The sequence below is a fragment of the Puntigrus tetrazona genome, chromosome 20, assembly GCF_018831695.1.
Source record: "Puntigrus tetrazona isolate hp1 chromosome 20, ASM1883169v1, whole genome shotgun sequence".
Taxonomy (NCBI): Eukaryota; Metazoa; Chordata; class Actinopteri; order Cypriniformes; family Cyprinidae; genus Puntigrus; species Puntigrus tetrazona.
The window spans coordinates 20944771-20965078 of NC_056718.1; the positions used below are offsets into that span (position 1 = coordinate 20944771).

At 36.3% G+C, this 20308-nt stretch overlaps 1 protein-coding gene across 2 annotated transcripts; it reads right to left on the minus strand.

Annotated features, from left to right (window-relative positions):
- Positions 1 to 866: 866 nt before the first annotated feature.
- Positions 867 to 20152, minus strand: cd109 (CD109 molecule). 2 transcript variants are annotated; one of them, XM_043218874.1, is made up of 33 exons: positions 20019 to 20152; positions 18972 to 19138; positions 18387 to 18415; positions 18067 to 18303; positions 17071 to 17196; positions 16842 to 16881; positions 16689 to 16770; positions 16523 to 16616; positions 15919 to 16051; positions 15699 to 15808; positions 13874 to 14179; positions 13671 to 13769; positions 13532 to 13594; positions 12526 to 12702; positions 11734 to 11886; positions 11183 to 11272; positions 11003 to 11072; positions 10006 to 10108; positions 9636 to 9750; positions 9427 to 9540; positions 8351 to 8569; positions 7752 to 7893; positions 7473 to 7649; positions 7299 to 7380; positions 6899 to 7127; positions 6153 to 6324; positions 5752 to 5942; positions 4684 to 4842; positions 3882 to 3947; positions 3201 to 3337; positions 2426 to 2582; positions 2186 to 2288; positions 867 to 2107 (listed from the first exon to the last, which is right to left on the minus strand). In XM_043218874.1, exons 1-33 carry the CDS (start codon positions 20087 to 20089, stop codon positions 1911 to 1913), a joined length of 4410 nt encoding a protein of 1469 aa, XP_043074809.1. In that variant the 5' UTR covers positions 20090 to 20152; the 3' UTR covers positions 867 to 1910. The 2 variants fall into 2 exon arrangements, with proteins under 2 accessions (XP_043074809.1, XP_043074808.1); XM_043218873.1 differs by having other exon boundaries at positions 10006 to 10111.
- Positions 20153 to 20308: the final 156 nt, after the last annotated feature.

Below are 20308 nucleotides of genomic sequence, written 5' to 3' on the forward strand. Positions count from 1 at the left end.
GGCCTGCGGGTCAGGATGTTTCCTGTTAGATAAAGCGCTCCATGTGGGCCGCACTAATGAGGTGACAGAGAAAACGTTTCGTGTGGCGCGATCATGTGAACATGGAAGAGATCTGACCTCCTGCGCTCAGTAAAAAGATGCACTGATCTCTGCTAATGAACACAAACACATCTTGTGCACATTACCGTGCTTTGTCGTAAACAGGGCGACTACAATCGCTTCTGCTCTCGTCATTAAGACCTGTGGTTTTGACTTTGATTGGCTCTGGATATGGGGCACATTTGTCTCGTTTTCAACTCGACTAAAACACGGGCCAGAGCCATTCGTCACCGAACGAAAACAAGCTGGGATGCAACGTCAAAGTTCGCAGTAAACGTTTCCTGCTGGTTAATTGCTCCGCTCGTCGTGTCTGCTATTTATTTCACAGGAGCTGTTTTATAAGCCCAGAATCAGTAAGATAAATTGCTATTCCTATGAATAAATATTGTGATAGTTCTATCCCTTCTGGGGGAAAACAGCTTATACTTGCAAAGTCTAGTCAACTTATCAAGCTGCTCTGTTTTTGGTTTTATAAGGGTTTTGTCTGATGCTGAAAGAGCAGCTAAACTATCTTAAACCGGTTAGAACCAGCACATTACCTTCGTGGCTGGGATTGTAGCAAAGTTATGATGTCATATCTAGTGTAAATTGATGTTGTAATGTGTATACAGTAAGTCTGCAGTGTTGTACTGAAGGATACAATAACAAGCTAGCAGCATGCTAACCACAATCTAACTGAAAAGCAAAAAGCAATCAGCAATCAGTGTGTTTTTGTATCGTGGTGTAATCAGGCATGAAAAATGCATGGCTTTAGTTTACACTTTAATATTTGCAATATAGCTGCATTCAGGTCAGTGGAGTGACTCTCCATTTTTATCATTTCAGGTTTTTTCTAAAGAAAGGTCGAAAATTGACAAAAACCAAAATATCAAATGCTATGAATTAATATTTTCTGATTTACTACTACACTGTTTTATAGAGGGAATTCTCACCTGAGATTTAAAGTCCTTTTACACAATCTCAGCGGTCAAAAACTAAATGTGGGTCTCTTTGCGTACATCTGATACTTTTATCTTTTAACGTGGAATGTCTGAAGAGCAAATAATGTCGAAACTTAAATCTATTGTTTCCCAAATTAAAACACTCGCTCCTCGAGCGGGCAAAAATATAATTTTTCCAAAGTTTGCATGTTTGTAACTAAAGGTCAAAATTCAACGTAGGTCACTTTGTATATAATTGATAAAGAGGAACGTCAAATAATGAACAAATAATGTTGAAACTCATAAAAGCCATCACAAGATCAAAAAAGACAAACATGTTCACTATTGTAAAATTTGTAACTGAGGTACGTAACGCAGCTTTAAGCAGTGGATTATTACAATGTTGACAGAGAATGCAAGAATCACAGTGAAAGAATTACATTTAAAAAGTTAATTTATCAGTTTTGAGCCTGACCCCGATTTACTATTTCAATTATTCTCATAAAAAAAAAAAAAGCCAGACAAAAAAACAGGGTGCATCGGAAAAATCTAAAAAATAAAAGCATCTTTTATTTAATCAATAATTAATTCATGAATTATAATAATTATTATAATATTAATCGAAAGTTGAATAATTAATTTGATGTAATCATTTCTTTTTAATTAATAAAATATTAATTGCTGAAACCTCATTTAAAGTAACAAAATCTGTCTAAACTGTTTGTCATTGTTGCACTGAACTAAATGCACCAATTTTCACACGTAGAATTTACACAGATTTTTCTTTCACATTTACAGAAACCATTTTTTAAAAACAATTTACACATAAATTTAGCTTTATAAATTGTGTTACGTGTTACTGATTACAGCGGTTTTGATTTAGGGAAAACACTAGTTGCAGATTGACAGAAGGATAAAGAGTGCTGTGGTCAAACTTAGAGTCAGAAGTGGATGTTGGTTAACGGACGGCGTCCCGGCAGTAGCCCAGATGTCTCGAACCCCACACTGGGAGCAATCTGGCCCACATAACGAACACACAGACATGTCCCGTCTTGACTCGGATGTGTAGGACCGCACTGTCCTCCGTCCTGAAGAAGAGAAGGGGAAGGCTTGAAACATACTGCAATGCGTTACAGAATCTAAAGCTACTATTTAAAGAGTCTTACGGGGCTCATAGTAATCGTAGATCATGACCACAGCATCTTGGACATTGACCACCTTAAAGTCCAGGATGGTGGATATTTCAACGCATTTTTCTTCTGTTGTCACCTGTGGCGAGAAAAGACGATGAGATACAGTCATGAATGCGTAATGCACACAAAACATGAGCCAAATAAACCATCGTCAGCACAAAAAGCAGACTAAGCACACTTACACTGTAATATTTGATGAATAAATGAACTCACTGTGTCTAAATAAAGTGTAACTCGTCCTGAAGCCGTCTCTACTCTTCTGACTATATCATTTAGCTGGACACCGTTATGGGACAAACTGAATCCTGTGAGTAATCCCACGTCCAGTATAGCCATACCCGTCTGTTTCAGGCCCTGGTCCTCCCTCAGCCTTAAAAAATAGGAGATTTGTATGATTTATGCTCAGAAGTGATTCCATTGACACACAAAATTATTTGGACACTTAAAACTGTCCAAAAAAAACGCAGGAGACATCCAAAATCCACAATGTACTGATTATATATTATTGTTTGTTTGGTTACAGTTTTAGGAGTTATTTTTAATTAGTTTGGGCACTTTTTAATATTCACGATGAGATAAAAAGAAAGAATCTGCAAAATAACAGTAATTGAGGTTTTCAAAACCTCATAACCTAAATTTTTAAGAGCCTAATATTTTATTATACATCCATTTTTCATGGATCTCAAATTCACATGTATGTCAAAAGAGAAAAACAACAGTGTCATTTATTATTTAAAAATAATTATTTTTGATATAATTTATATTATTATTATTATTATTATTATTATTATTATTATTATCAGTAGTAGTAGTAATAGTTTTTGAGTTAAGTTAAATACTTTAAAATAAATAAATGCATAATTTTTCTAAAGTCAATGAGTTAAATAATGATATTCATTAATCAGGATCTCAGGATTGTTTTGTTAGATTTTTTATAATTTTTTGTGCTAATAAAATCATTTTGGCAATGTTCGGCTCAGCTGCTCACCTGAAACATATTTGAAGGTCTACAGTGAACTCCTCATTGTCCATCACGTCTATATACAGATAAAAGGCCTCTTCTGTTTGTATATCACGCCGTTTGAGTGATGTTTTCAGGTTCATCACGTTGTAGAACACATTAAGCTGAAGCAGTAAAAGAAAATGAATTTTATATTTTACAGTGCAACAGTACAAGCCAGATGACTGTGAAATCATTCATGTCTGAAGAACAAATTAGCAAACACGAAAGTCGAAATGAGGTCATCTCTGCTTCGTGTATATTATGGTGATGGACGCTGTTTCTTCGGTGTGGCCTTTCAAAGCATCTCAAGATGTTGCTGGTGTCTCACTGATGAGGAAAACAGCGTCTGGGCCGGTTTATGTGCTCCATGGCGAGCAATCAAAGGTATAATTACACATTGGACAGAAAAAGAGGGGATCCGACTGCTGATGACAACTGAATATTTCTGTCATTACGTTTCTTTTTATCTTTTGGGGGGTTTTGGTTATTACCCGCAGCTGTTGAACCTTCACGACCTGCTTTCATTAGTAATACCTCGCTATTTGACAGTTTTGCAATGGAGATGATCTATGACTAGCAGTCTCTTTTCAGCTTCAGTATTTTTCACAGCACTGCTAAACAGTGCATTTAAGGACATGTTTTTAACTTGGAGATGTTTAGACCTACCTGAAACAGAGCGAAGCCTTTACCCTCTGCCACCACCTCAATATCAACCCCCTCTTGTGCTTCAATCTGTAAAGCCAAATCCACCATTAGCATGTGTCACTTACCAGACAATGACAAAATACTACAACTTCTCAAACAGTGAGCTGGTCATTTATCAAAGAAACGGCACACATGCTTGAAGTTTAATACTTTGCGTTAGGAGTTATGCACCGCCGCTCAAAAGTTTAAGATTTATTCAAGTTTTTTAAAGAACTCTATTATGTTCACCAAGGATGCATTTATTTGATCACAAAAATAGTAAAAACAAGAAAGTCATTAAATAATATTGTGATTAAAAAATAGAACAATTATAATGATAATTTTAATGTTGTAATGTTTTTAAAGAGGTCTACTGCTAACAGAGGAAAGCAGTAAAAATAACTATAAAATTATAAAAAGCTATTTAAAAATAACTGTAATTTAATTGAATATTTTGAAATGTAACGTATTCCTGTGATCAAAGCTGAAGCTGACATGATTCCTTTATTACTAATATTCTAATAGTTCTAATTGCTCTAGAAACATTTATTTTATCAGTGTAGAAAACAGCTGTGCTGCTTAATACTTTTGCGAAAACCATGAAACATTTTTCTTTGATGTACAGAGGGTTCAAAAGAACAGCATTTATTAATTCTTTGTAACACTATAAATGTGGCCCTTCTGACTAAAAGTATCAATTTCTTTAAAAAAAACCCCAAACATCTTACTGACCCCAATCAGTTGTACATTGGTGTGTATCTGGAGCAGTGTGTTATATACATACGGGCAGGTCTTGACTCTGCTGGACCAGGTAATTGTATCTGTCTATGTTGAACACAGCGGCAGTGCCTAAGGCATCGTTCACAGTGATGGAGACGTCTATGGACTCTGCGCTGCTGAAGATGGCGTAGATTGACAGAGCTTGCAACGCCATCACTGTATCCTGACAACAAACACATACAAACAAAGCACAGATTTTAATAAAACTGATCAAACAATAAAAAGGGCATTCAACAAGGAATAAGCATGTATCAGTTTTGGCAGATGTGATCCTCTCTGCGTCAGTAACAGGTGCCCGTGCATCTGTGTCACAGATACACTCTCGACTCAATCACCTGATGCCTGGTAAATATCACCGCACATGTGCGGAGCAGAGACACACATCCTTTAATCTTTGCACACTCCACCAAATACCACCAGGACTCTGTCGAGCGCAGTCAGATGTTCGAGTTGTTGTGTCAAAGCGAGGGGCTTCGACATGAGCGCAGCGCTTTATCAAAGCTCACGTCCCGGAAACTGCTAGTCCTCATTGAGGATAGTGTTCGTGATAAATCACAGGCATTCGATCAATCGAGCCAAATGTAGTATCATGAGGGCCTTTTTGAAATTAAAAGTACATTTGCTTATCTCACCTCGATGGCCTTTCGCACAGCCTGATTTCCAATTGAAACATTCACCCTGCCAGCAAATTCACCTCCTTGAATCAGTGGAATAAATCATAGATGTGTGTAATCATTGACACTGGGACACCAGATAATGACGAAGAAGATGTTAAACCATGCTGACGTTCTTAAAGGAATATTCCCAGGTGATGTAATTTTGATTACTACATTTTTTTTATTCATCCTAGGTTTTGTGCGCCAGGATCACATGTTACAATACTGTATTAATAGAAAAAAAACACAACATTTAAACAATATGTGTGCTAGCATGATTTTAGTCACTTATTAGCATTTTTGTGGAAAAATGTCGCAACCGAAATGTCTAAAAGTGCCAAAAAGTCAGCCGTTCTGTCCCATTTAAACAGTTTCTATTGTCTTTCTCGTGAGCTGAACGTCTGTTTGATATGTACCTGAGTGGATCCGTATCCCCCAAGATGGTTTCTTTGCTTACTGAGCCACTTCACCAGAATGAATCCTTCATCCATTAGTTGGAGTCTGTGCATGGCGAGCAGGACGTAGGCCGACATCTCAATATCTGATGAACTTGGCTGCCAGGAATTGTAAAGGACGCTGGCTGGAGGTCTCCAGGTTGGCACTCCATCTGAAAGACCCAGATACAACGTCACCATCCAACTATTATAAACACATTAGCATCTAACACGTTTTACTGAGCCAGGTGCGACGCTCATGCATAACACTACAGCTGCTCGCCTCACTGCGTGTTTTTTTAAAGGGAAATTTGCAGGTTATTTTCTGTTTGTGTGTGTTGCGCATCTGTGGCATGCTGAGTGTAACTCCAGAGGATATTTACCAACAATTAGTGCTCTGTTCAGCAGCTCGGTGAGGGCAGATGGGGCGGCGGTGCTGTTGGCCAGTGACAGAGCATAGGTGACTAAAGACAGGCTGTAGTTACTGGAGATTCTCTGAGCCAGTCGAGACGTCAGGAAACTCACGGCAGTAGAGATTCTGTCTTCATATGCAGTCTACCAGAGACACCATCAGATAGTCTTCAGTCAGGCGATCTATCTCTCTACATTTACATTCATGCAGAAGCTTTTGTGCAAAGTGATGTACATCGACAAATACAAAAATACAAAAATCAAGTCATTATAAAGAGCTAAATAGACACAAGAAGTTTCAGGCATTGTTCAAAGTAAATAGTAGCTAGACAGGGAGAGGTTAAGCAAAGAATACATTTTTTTTGTGTTAGGATGAGGAAATAAGTTTTCAGGTGTCGCTTGAAAATGGTCAGGGACTATCTATCTATGTATCGTTCAATTTAATTTTTATTCCAAAATATACTTATTCTATCTATCTATCTATCTATCTATCTGTCTACCATTCCATCTACCTATTAATCAACCCATCTATAGATCTGAAGTTCTGTCATTAAGTCTATCTACTGTTGAATCGATCTTTAATTCTGTCATGTATCTACGTTTAATCTATCTTTTTTTTGTCCAGGTTAACATACTGTTTACTGCATTACAGGTAAAACCATAAGATTTAATATGATTTTTCAATCTATCTATCCATCATTCAGTCTCTCTCACTCACCCTGTATTCAGCGTCCTCCAAAAGTGCTATAAGGACATATGCTGTAAGAGACACCGGCCCATCCATTCCTCCCTGGAGCTCTGTGTGGATGACCCGACCCGGCTCGGCGAACGAACCGTCAGCGTTCTGATGAGCAAGCAGCCAATACACTGTCCTCTGTATCACCATCGGGTCGATGGAAATGAAGCCCTGAGCCTGGAGGAAACACCTGAGCACGAACGCTGACAGCCTGAATATCACAAAACACACCACCAATCACCCACACATGATGTGCGTTAGATTTCATTTTCAGCCATGTTCTGTTATCAGCACTGAGCAGAAAAGAAGAGTAAATATGCGTGATGGTACATGAAATCAGGATTTATGGGTAGAATATAAGCTGTAATGTGTTTCTGTATACCATGTGCTGCCAGAGTCATCACTGTCTCCAAAAGCACTGAAGGAGCCATCAACCCTTTGGTAGGAAAGCTCACGCTCATAAGCTGCAGAACATAAACAGAACATATATGATAACTCAAGGACATTTGCTCTTTGTCTCAGAATGATAAGACTCAACATTTTACACATCATTTACCTTCCATCATGTAGCTCATAGCTTTGTTTCTGGTCTGTTCATTGGTCTGCTTGGTCCTTCTCATGTACTGCAGGACATAAATATTTGGAGCAAAATGGATCATGTTCTGCTCTCCACAACCGTAAGGCATCTCAATGAGAGAGTCCAGATTGCCAATGGATGGGCCCAGGATATCAGCTTCAACATACACATACAGAGGAGAGAGATGTTCACACTAATTATGCAACAGCCGAATGATAATGTCCTCTTAGAAGAGAAATAAAAAGTGAGAAGACATACCCACAGCAGACACGCTGGCCCTTTGACTGCCAGGAACCACATTTGCAGGAAAATTAAACGACATTGTGCTAGTCAGCGTGTTCTGCTTCGGTTGAAACTCCAGAAACAAGGTTTCAGAGTATGATTGCTCCAGTCCCTCTGGCTAGAGAAAAAAACATTCAGCAACAACAAATAAGTTTAGTAGGATTTTCCACTTTCTCAGGCTGTTGCACATGTCGTCGGTTTATATACAACACCAATGTATTACAGATTTGGTTTGCTGTAATAAATAGAATCGTTAAGAACGAGGGGAAAAAGCTAAAAACGTCCAGATGCATTGCCGTCATGAAGCAAAAAGTGTCATGAATCTGTCAAAAAAAACGTTGTACTGTGTTTCATTTATTTAAATAAAAACATTAATGTGATGCAAATTTTCCACTGCTGTAATACATACAGAATTAGCAGTCATAATGAGGGAAAAATAGTATTGCACTCATCAACAACCATAAAGCATAAAAATGAATAAATGCATGAATAATTGCATAAAACAAGCTTTATTTTCGTTATGCACAATAGGCCAACAATTCTTTTTTCTGAAATGCTACACTGAAATGAATCACCTTGACAAGAACCGTCTTAAAGACCAAGTCTGAAGAGTAGATGGACGTGGCTTTCACGGAGATGGGAATGTCTCCCAGAGCAGTGGCTCTGATGGGGAACAGGAGCGTTGTGATGTTCTGACTCATCACTGAGACTTTCCTCACGTTGTCCAAAGAAAGTCCTCCATTGTCTGGTGACACAAACTCAAACATCCAACTTTCTGCAACCACAACCATCACCTGTGACAGGTAAAGACAAGAAAAGAGCTTCAGGTCATTTGTCATTTAGCTGACATCAGTTCACAAAGCAACATCAAATAACTTTCACAAAACATTTCTTTTTGTTTGTATGCTTTACTGTGACAAAAACAAAAACTCTGACAGTTTTATTGATGCTGCTTTAAAGCTGTCACCAAGCCAGCAGAGGGAGCCCTTGAGTCTGGATGATCTGTGATCACTCCCTCTGCTGCTACTTCCTGTTTGATGACTATAAATACTGTAGCAGGCCCCTCACCTGCAGGTTGCATTGTTCGATTGTTAGATTGTTGTTCCTGGTATCCCTTGTGTTTCCCTAGTCATAGATTCTTTGGTTTTGACCCTGCCTGTCTTCTGATACTCTGATTGTTTGCTGCCTGACCCGACCTCTGCCTGTTTTTGGATTTTGTTGTTGCCTTGCCTCTGATATACCTGTTTGCTGTGATTTGACGTCTGCCTGCTTTGACCATGCCTTTGTTTAATAAAAGCCTGCGAATGGATCCGCACGCCTCAGACCCCTCACTCATGACAAAAGGATCCGTTCATCCAAAAATTAATATGTGGTAAAAATAACTCATCCTCAGGCCATCCGAAATGCAGATTTGCTTTTTCGTCGCAACAGATTTAGAGAAATGTAGCACTTGTTATTCTAACGGCAACCAATCACTGCAGACCAATCCATTGGTGAGCAATGCTACATTTCCCCAAATCTGTTCTGATGAAGAAACAAACTCCTTCATATCTTGAGTGACCTGAGAATGAGTGCATTTTCAGCAAATTTTATATTTTTCTTATATTCCTGTATTCTAGTATCAATATTTTTTAATAAAAACAAATCTCACCTCCAAATCTACATCCATATAGTTGAATATATTGGCTTCCAGCAGCAGCAGCTCCCCACGGATCAGGAACGCAGGGAGATTCAGTGACACAAAGAAATCTCGGAACACAGTCAACTGAGAAAGAAACTCTTTTAATAATCACCTGTATTTTATATATTATATCAATATCTCAATATTCATTGACAGGAAACATGTACATGATGCATTACCTCTGCAGGAGCACTGATGCCCAAACCTAGATTTTCTGACATCACGATGGCAAAGGCCACCCATGAGGTCAAGCTGTCCGGCACGGTGAAATGGAAAGAATCCAAGGCAGAATCACTGCAAAATAAGAAATAAAAACAAACACAAATTAGTACACTGTTGACTTTAAATGATTGTATATAGATGTTCAGATCATTCTTAGGGGGAACAAATAATTTGCTAAAATCGACACTGAATACTGGACATTTTTAATGAAATAAATTAAGCCTTTGTCAGCATAAAGACATCCTTAAGAAAGTTTTGAAAAGTATTGAATATTTAAGTCAAATACATTTTATTTCTTAGTTAAAATCAGCACGAGGAAAGACATACCTCACATTAGCATCCAGCCAGATCCAGGTTTCAGGAAAGTCTGTTCGCTTTCTGGGCTCCTGGAAACCACTGCTGTCTTGCTGATTCATTAAGAGCGCCGTCCCTGCTGTGGAACATGTGAGCTTTAGCCAGAAAATGATTACAAAAACAGGCAAACATTTTACTGGCAAAACTACTGTTTTTCCATGTACTGGTTAATTTTGAGATTTTATGCTACCTTTCTTCTATTACATTTCTTTTTTTCAGACTAGTGGAAAGAAAACATTTAAAATACACATTTTTTCACACTAATTTAGGAATATGTATGATAAACAAATATGGTAATGGTATCTTATGCTCTATTTATTTAATCAAAAATACAGTAAAACAACAATATTTTCATAATTTAAGTTTCCTGTTTGAATATGTTGTAAAATGTAATTTATTGCTGTGATGCAAATCTGAATTTTCAGCATCATTACTCCAGTCTTTAGTGTCACATGATCCTTCAGAAAACATTCTAGTATACACATTTGCTATTCAAGAAACAATTCCTCAAAATGTGTTTTTCTCTTGTTTTTCTTTATAAGAGATTCAAAAAACATTTAACTTGTCAAAATAAAATGAGAATTTTAAACCAGGTTTATATGCTAATTTATGCTAATGTATATGCTAAACAGAAATATGCTAATTTGTAAATATTTAATTGTATAACGCCTCATTTGAACAAAGTAGTGCTGTCAAATGATTAATCATGAATAATTATATCCAAAATAAAAGTATTTGTGTGTACTGTGTATATTATGTATATAAATTAAATAAAAAAAACTTACTATGTGTATATAACATACATGTAAGAAAAATATATGTTATGCAGTGTCTTCATATATACACATAATAAATAAACACATTACACATACATATATTATGAGGGCAAAGCTCGTCAATATGATGTCACATGGTTTTGGTTGGTTGTCAGGGTGTTACTAGGTGCTCTGAGTTGAGCCTTAAGACTTACGGAAAAAAGGTAATATGTCACTCCGTTCTTGATGGAGTTTGGCATCGGTCAGAACGGTGAACCTGCCCGTCTGCAGAATAAAACAACAACAACCGTAAACCGTGAGCAGAAAAGATATGATACATGTTCCGTTCCTGAGATAAAATCGAGCATCAGATGACATGCATGTATCTGATCTACCATGAATACGGAATACGGATCTCCCATTTCCATGCTGCTGTAATCCGCGTAGGTCATGTCTATGCTATACGACATGAATTCTTCCAGCACCTGAAAAACACACACACGAGCTCAAGTTGCTGATCTTAGATTAGTTTTAATGATGCATAACCTCATTTGAATAGAATGTTTGGCCATCACAAACCAGCTATTATTCTGAATTCAGGGCAACACAATGCTGTCTGTACTATCAAACCTGTTCACCTAGTTCTGATAAACACAGCTCCTCTCAGTTTCTTACTTTTGTCTAAAAGTGAAACGCGGGTGTGGTGACGGCGTTCGGTTACATAGGATGACCAGTTTTTAGTTATCGTGTGATCTTTTTGTGAGAAAAACAATTGCCTGAAAATCCCAGAGACGATTTCCCACAGCTTAAAACCCAATGACCCGAACGAGATAAGAAATCAGTTGAGAAACCCGGAAAACTCCAAGGATCTCCATATTTCCCGCGTCAAGGTCACTGATCACTCTGTGGTTGTCAATGATCTAGAAGCCATATAAAGCCATGTTACCGTCTTCTCTGTGATGCCATTGTCTTTGCTGGAGTCCAGTGCTGCTTTATCCACCACCAGGATTCCCAGCAGAGATCCGGGCTCGGATACAGACACGGAAAGAGAGATGGAATCTGCTGGTTCCACACGATCCTGACTCCAGCTCAGAGATATCTGCAATTGAGATCAAGTATCATCATTATAATGACACTGCAACCCATTTGACACAGGATAATCAACAAGAATTATTCAACAGCATTTAAAACAAATTTAAACTACATTTTTATTTTACTGCAAAAGATGTGATTAACTTATATTATTTCTACATTTCTACACACACAAAAAAAAAAAATTATATATATATATATATATATATATATATATATATATATATATATATATATATATATATAAAACAAAAAAGAGATCCTCTTAAATTATATATAATTGAATTATAATAATAATTATTCTCTGAGTATTTAGGTCAGATAAGTTATTAATTCTGGAATTACACATACATTTTTATAGTAATTGAACTAATTTAAAGATATTTTGCTGTAATATTCTATCCAGAATATTGTGGGACTACAAAAATCAGCCTATGTACACTTCTGAAGTTATGGACGACCCACTTTTTGGTAACTATTTAGGTTACCTACATACTACTTACAACAGTAGGCTAAAACAATGACTAAATAGGCATTTACTAAGTTTAGAAATAAAATCAATCACGTTTACAAATTTCCTTCTTGGTCTTTACTAATGTAGCATTTCTGAACATTTCTATGCTAATATCCCACGATGAACTCTTACTGTGTTCCTTAAGACTTGTGTGAAAGTAACTAGCAGAGTATCATTCACGATCTCTCCGTCCGGAAGCGTGTGGTACACCATCACACAGGCCAATGGAGTCCAAGAGTAATCTGTGTTCAGACTGAAGGAGGAGGAATGTACCGTCCCAGCATCCACCACCCAACCACGGGACATCACCTGCAGAACACGTCCATCAATACAGGCTCAATCTCAGAAATGTCCCAATAACTCAGACTTTTGGGAACTAACATGAACAAACAATCAACAATACATTTAATGCAGTAATTATTCTTCATTTTTGTTACCGTTCGTTCATAAAAATACAATCATTCATAGTTTATTCAAGTTAGCTCACAGTGCATTAATGTTAACAAACACAACTTGTGATTTTAATAATTCGTTAGTAAGATTAATAAATGCTGTAGAAGTATTGTTTATTCTTAGTTCGAGTTAACTAATGACTAATGAACCTTAATGTAAAGTGTTACCGCTTAAACACATTGAATGCAAACTTCTAGTATACTTCAAATCTTAAAAGCATGTATATATAAAAAAACAATGAACATTATATTAATGAAACAAAAGTCTAAAGAATCTATATTTAAATAATATTTTAAATTATAAAATTTAAATATTTATAAATATTTATACATTGCAACTTTACAAATATGTAAAAGAAAATAAATAAAATTACATTTAATAAATTATATATATATATATAATTTATTAATATGCAAAATAATACATTTGCAGGTTCCCATTCTTCATAATTACATTTAATAGATTGTTATTAAACAAATTACATCATTTCAGTAAAACACATTATTTCTAAATTAATAAATCATTCTAAATAATTTAACTTTAATCAGATTTCCTCCTTTAAAAAATTAGTTTGATCTTTTGGCCTTATTATTGATTGATTGATTGACTGACTGACAAATGGAGGTTTATCAGCACTGGCTCAACAGTTACATTCTCTATATTTACATTTTATTCAAATACTTACAAAGTAGTGAAATTCTGTCAGATTGAAATTGCTCTCCAAAGTGAAATACAGCTCCTTTCCGACCTGCGAAAAGTAACTCTGTCAGCAAAAACACAACGAAAACAAATATAACAACACGAAATACAAACATCTTAAGTACCTGGGGCTCACTTTTTCTGTGAAGCTGTATGTAGGATCCGCTCGGTGAAGTATAAGTCCTGTAGAGCTGAAGATTCTGGACTGTGTCTTCAAACCTGGCCTGAAAGCAACATCAGCAGGAAGAGAAGTCAAGCTTCCTCCTGGTTGACATCCTTAAGCATAACGATATCAAAGCAGAGGAAAGCGTGGATGAAAGGTTCGCACCTCTATATACAGAGTGGCGACACTGTCAGTGAGTTGAATCTGGAAAGACATCACGCCATCAGCAGTGATGGGAAGATCGATGTTTTCCACTGGAACATCAAAAATGGGATAGAAGCTGGTCGCTGTGCTTTCCGTTGTGTTTTCCGTTGTGTTTTCCGTTATGTTCGTTGATCGAGGCGCTGAGGATTCGCCCGTGTTCCACATCCACGTCCAGGGGCTGTACTTGTGCTGGGTCACTGCCAGCTGCACGCTTCTGCTCTGCTCTTCAGCTGACAGCGGCCGGCCATCAAAGATGCTTAGCTTCAGCTTAGAAAATAAAAGCACAGAAAAAAATATGTAAAGGACGACTGTATTGGCCACGTATGGGTCATATTTCACAAAAGTGAAACTCACACATAAATTCTATGAATATAAATATAGACACGTAAATGCATGTAAATATTTAAAAAATATATGTGTGTGTGTATGTATACATAATAAATATACACATATATTATGCAAAACAAAAAAGTTTTGTAAGCGATTAATCTGAGTCTTAACAATCATTCGGACTACATTTCCCAGACTGTGCCTCATTAGCTGCCCTTTGTAAGATCAGTATTTGTGTAGTCTTGTTTAGCCCTGTCTGACATTTCTGAGCATTTACCTACTGTTTGATTCTGCCGTGTGTGATTTAGGACTGTCTAACCTCTTGTGACCCTGTTTATGCTGATTGCTACCTCCCTCAACCATTACCCGATAAAAGTTTACGTCTCTGGATTCTCTGTGTTGTTCTTGACGCTGTCAAGACCCCTGCTTGTCTATTACTTTAATTCAATAAAACTGCAAATGGATCTGCCTGCTTCTAACTCCTCATTACAGACAGAACCAAAATATATCTCTACATAACTCATAAAGAAAATAAAACTGTGTCATTATTTTCTTGACATTCATGCAAAAAAACAATATAACACACTAAAAACCTCTTAGAAAACCTTCAGACAATGAGCTGAGTAAGCATGAACTAGAAACCACTCAAGGTAATTTCATTGTTGCTATGGTTTTCTGAGTGGTTTTACTATCAATATTGTGTAATTGTATATTATTTCAATTATATAATTTAGAATAATTACAATAATTTTGTGTAATAAAGTAAAACGCCTGCATTACAACCAGCTCTGGGATAGTTACTCAAAGAAAGTAATATATTAGTCATTACTACTTACTTATTACTTTCTGGCAATATGAATTAGTTACACTACTAGTTGTCTTACACTTTTTCTTCACGCCCCACAGAAGTTGTAACATGTGTATCTTCCACATAAAAACTTCTAGAATAACAACATATTTCTGCCTCATCATTTGACCAAAATCTGTTCAGTTTTCCCAAAAAGTTTTTTTAATAAATGATGATCAAATTTATGTGGGTGGGACGAAATGCCACAACTGTGTACTTTTTTCCTGACAAAATATATAATGCCTTATTTCTATCTGCTTAATGTAAGCTTTTCCATATTCAAAGCTTGCCTGCTGTGATTAGTTAAAATCATAAAAATAAATCTAGGAAAATGTTATTGTTTAATTTTAAATCAGCGGCGTTGAGGCATCAAAAGTAACTAAGTAACTAAGCTGTTTTATGGATGGTAACTGTAATAGTATTACTGAAATCTTATTAGTAATTTGTTACTAACTAGTTACTGCCCGGCACTTATTACTTTATGACACTTATACATAGAAACATCACACAATTTTAGTTAATTGTCAAGAAAATGCCAAAGTCATTCTTAATGTTTCTAAAAATATAAACTTCATTTTTGTGCATTATTTGTTTTATATATGACTTTACCTGAGCAGTGAAGGTCATGGAGGGTTTTATGATCCGTGGATACTGCAGAAACTCCAGATTATATTTATTCTTCACAACAGAAGTCCTCGCGCTGCCGTTGTAGGTTAACCCTACACAAAGAGAAAAAACAGCGGCTTACATTAAACCCGTAAGGACATCTCAATTTGTGAATGCAGCCATGCGATTAATGATAGCCAGGCACAGACAGCACGGGACGCACCTGTAACATCTGTGACATTCACCATAATGTCCACATATTCACTGGCCCCATATCCTTCATAATAGGAGTATGTGTAGTCATTTAACTGTTTGGAGTACGGCACACTGAATGTGATAGCAGCAGAACCGTCAATCTACACCAAAGATAATGAGTCCAGATAACGGTTAATAAAAGGTTCACTTCATATTCAACACATAGGGTTTCAAACAGGTATGCACCAATGTATCAGCCAATCATCGGTATCCTGTCGATAAAAGCAGTTATCATCAGCCACTGGCCGATATATAAATAAATACATAAAATATATAAATGTTTTTAATATATATACATGCATGGGTGTGTATTTAAATATATATAACACACTCATATCCTATATAAACAAAAACTTTTTAGATGTGATTAATCGCAATAAATCGCTTGACAGCACTAATAATAATAAATGAAAATAAATAGCAAGTGATATAATTGGTATTCATTTTATCCTGCATAGTTTAAAGCATTGGTTGGGAGAGAAATAAAGTAAATACATTTTTAAGAAAATAAAGTTATCAGTATCGGCTGAGAAATCGGTGCATCCAGATGTTTCTCCTGAATCGGTACTCACTGTTTCTTTGGATTGGTAAAGCTTCTGTAGGCCATTGTAAAAGTGAACATATGTGACAGACATCACCCCACTGACGGGCTTCCCATAAAAATACCTGAGAACAGAGTAAGTATGAATTTTGTGTTTCTATTAAATGATCAGACCACTGTTCAGGACAAACGCTCACTTGGCTGTGACCGTCCCGGTCAGTTTGTCTTCATAATGCAGGGTCGAGGGGACGCTCACATTCACCTCGAATTTAGGCAGCACTGAAAACACATGTCAATAATAAGACCGCTCTCTTGTCAAAATGTAGATCATAAAAGATTTGTAATCTCACCATAGTTGTCCACAGTGAACTCTCTCTCATGTACAACATCCTGCATGAAAAAAATAACAGTGTTAGTATTGTGTAAACAGCACAAATTATGGCTCAAGTTATATACGTTACGGTTAGAAAACTGATAAGTCATTGCTGGGCATTGTGCATTGTGATTGTGTATTTTTCTACATAATTTGCATAATAGGCCAAAAAAGTGGCTTTTCATTCAAGTTTTCACACAACTCACATTGAGTCCGGCGACAATTTTCCAAGAGCCAAGTGGCGGGTTTTTAGAGATGTTCAGCTCTTTCGAAACAACACCAAGAAAACAGTCCACAGACAGCCACTGCCGAATCAAATTCCCCTTGGGATCCTGTTCACATTAAAAACAGTTCAGTGCCTGATGTATCTGTTCATTTTCTACCAGCAGTGCTAAAATAACCATTTTAGGTTGGAACTAACGCAAAATCATTTGATTTAGATGGGAACTTTGGTGCGGGTTTGCAAATAATTACGATCTAGACTTTCCAAGCAGGCTCGTGAATCAAATCAGGACTTCGAAGAGCATATTTTGAATCATTTGATATAGATCGGACATTATAGCGTGTTCGCAAATCTTTTGATTCATATCAGAACTTTGGAGGGCATAAAGCGAATCCTTTTATTCAGAACAGAACTTTGGCGTGTGTTCGTGAGTCATTTTGCAGATTGTAAAGCTGTGATGCGCGCTCCGAAGCACCGATCTAAAATGATGGTTCATGAATTTCAGAGCAGGATTCAGAGTCATTTTGCAGATTGAAAGACTATGGTACACGCTCTAAAGTCTATAATGAAATCTATAATGATGGTTGATGAATCATTATCCAAAGCGAAGAGTTCAGAGCAAAGATTGCGAATCATTTGATTTAGAACAGAACTTCATTTGTGAGTGTGAATTCTGTGCCTATTTTCACAGCCAAATTTAATTTGTGATTAATCAGATTAATACATCAACACATCATGTAATTTATTAGATGACAATCGACTAACAGTTTTTAATATACATATTGTGTGGTTTCCACACAACAGATGTAATGAATTAGATAACAGATAATATTAATTGATTGACAGCATTTAGTATACGTATTGTGTGGTAACCATTTCATTAAAGAAATAAGCCTCTTGAAGATGTGGTTTACAGTGAATTTAGAGCTAAGGGAGTTTTAGGCTAATCTCTTTACTTCCAAGCAATCCAGACACCCACCCTGATAAAAATATCGATCTGACCCTTGTACGGATTGCCTTCAGGCGTAACCGATGCAACCCGAAATTTCACCGTCTGCCCTGGTTGGTAGTTGTTCTTGTCGGTCTGGATGAAGATGGACATGCACTTGGGACTGAAGAACATTGTGGTGGAGTTGGAGAACACCCGATTAGCTCCAACAAACCCCTTAACATTCAGCTGATAAGGATACCAGTAACGCGTGTCATTTAAAAAGACCTGTAGAGGGAAAATAACACACAGTAAACCCTGCAACCTTGTACTGAGTGTGAACTGGTGGAGATTGCAACTGAGATACTCACGGGGGGAAGAGACAGCAGTCTGGTAGAGCCTTAAAAATGAATGCAGAGCAGACGTGAATGTAATGACATCAATACTTGTTTGAACAGGGTGGAGATGTGTATTATAATATCATATGTACACTGTATAGGTCATTCTATTAAGGTCACTTTTCCAGTTTTACAGTGTGATTTTAAATGTGAATTTAATTGATCTGTTAAATAATCTGTTTAGGATTTAATAAATGACATTGCATATAAGTTTAATAAATTACATCTGAATATATGTTCATTATTGTTAAACAATAAATGCTAAATAAAGAACCTGCAAAGTGCCTTTATATATATATATTATAATATATATATATATATATATATATATATATATATATATATATAAATAATAAAAATAATAATAATAGAATGAAATATAAAATGAATGATCAATAAACCTAACCCCATTGTTACCAAATGGTGTATGTTGGTTTTGTCATGATAAATGTTTTACATATGTGTATATGAGATATACAAACTTCGGATGAGCTGGATGACACCTCAATAAAATTGCAATAAAATGACACAATAAAAAGTAAAACGGTGGTGATTTACCTCCTGGGATGGTGCTCTCTGTTTGGGCCAAACTCCTGTTTTCATGGAAGAGTTCAGCCTTGACTTTGATGGGATAATCTGCCAGAACGGTGACTGATAAAGTGGTCGGAACACCACAGTGTAGAATTTGAGAGACGGATATGAGATAGGTGGGACTGTGAGCTGGGCTGAAATTAGAAAATATCTTATTTTACATGGAATTGTAATAAAGATGCATTATATCTGTGATTATTTATTACATTATAAATTATATCAGGACTTATTTGATATATATCAAATCCTATCTTGTTCTTTTCTATCCTTTTCTTTAAAAAAAAAAAAAAAAAAGCCTCGTGTCTGCGTTAGGTAAGCCAAGACCCCACTCAGAGCATTTATGCACTACTTCCCTTTTGTTGATATAAATTGCTTCTATTGCCTACCTCATTTGTACGTCGCTTTGGATAAAAGCGTCTGCTAAATGACTAAATGTAAATGTAAATATATATACAAAGTCTAAACAGCTAATTGTCTATCAGAAACTACAGTTCCAAAAGTGTTTTTGTTATTTAAAGAAAATAGCAAAATTAAAACTGCATTATACTGATCAAAACTGACAAACGAGACATTTACAAAAGACTTTTACTTTAAATAAATGCTCTGTATTCATTGAAGACTCATAAATAAATCACATTCGAAATAAATATGAAGCAACGCAACTGTTTCAAACAACGATGATCATCAGAAATGCTTCTTAAGCAACAAATCAGCATATTAAAATGATTTCTGAAGGATCATGTGACACTGAAGACTGGAGTAATGATTTTGAAAATTCAGCGCAAAAGTGATCACAGGAATTAATTATATTTCATCCCTAAAACCCTGAAAATCCTAAAAGTATACTAAAAAAACAGACAATATCTTTGAAAATCTACCATTCTTTTTTTAATCATAATTAATTACGGTATTATTAGAAGGCTTAATAAGATTTTAAAAAATTATAATAGCCTTTTCAAGCGCTAGTGATAAACAGATTACTAATTTCTTTATATTATTGTAAATTGAACAAACCTCGGCGTGGTTAGAGTTCCTTTGCAGAGTGATAAACCCGCCAGGACTCCAAAGACCTGAAGCCACTCCATTACGGCGTGACGCTTCAGTGAAAGCTGTTACTGAACCACTGAGACCAGCACATCCTTTTAAAGAGCCATCCAACACCTGATCCTGCATTACTCCACCTACACACCTGAGAGAACAAAGGCCTATTCTCTGCACAATGTTTGAGAAGAACTAACAAAGAGAAGACTATTAATTAGCCTTAAACAAATAAAACTGAAACGAAAAGCGGTGTGGTGTCTAAA

What these genes read in the sequence shown, in the direction of transcription:
- cd109 (XM_043218873.1), bottom strand. Translation starts at nt 20,089, where the DNA reads ATGGAGTGGCTTCAGGTCTTTGGAGTCCTGGCGGGTTTATCACTCTGC. An exon ending in TCGCCACTCTGTATATAGAG is followed by an intron (nt 13,770 to 13,873) that starts GTGCGAACCTTT and finishes TGTTGCTTTCAG; the next exon opens with GCCAGGTTTGAAGACACAGT. An exon ending in TGGCTGGATGCTAATGTGAG is followed by an intron (nt 9,751 to 10,005) that starts GTATGTCTTTCC and finishes CTTATTTTGCAG; the next exon opens with TGATTCTGCCTTGGATTCTT.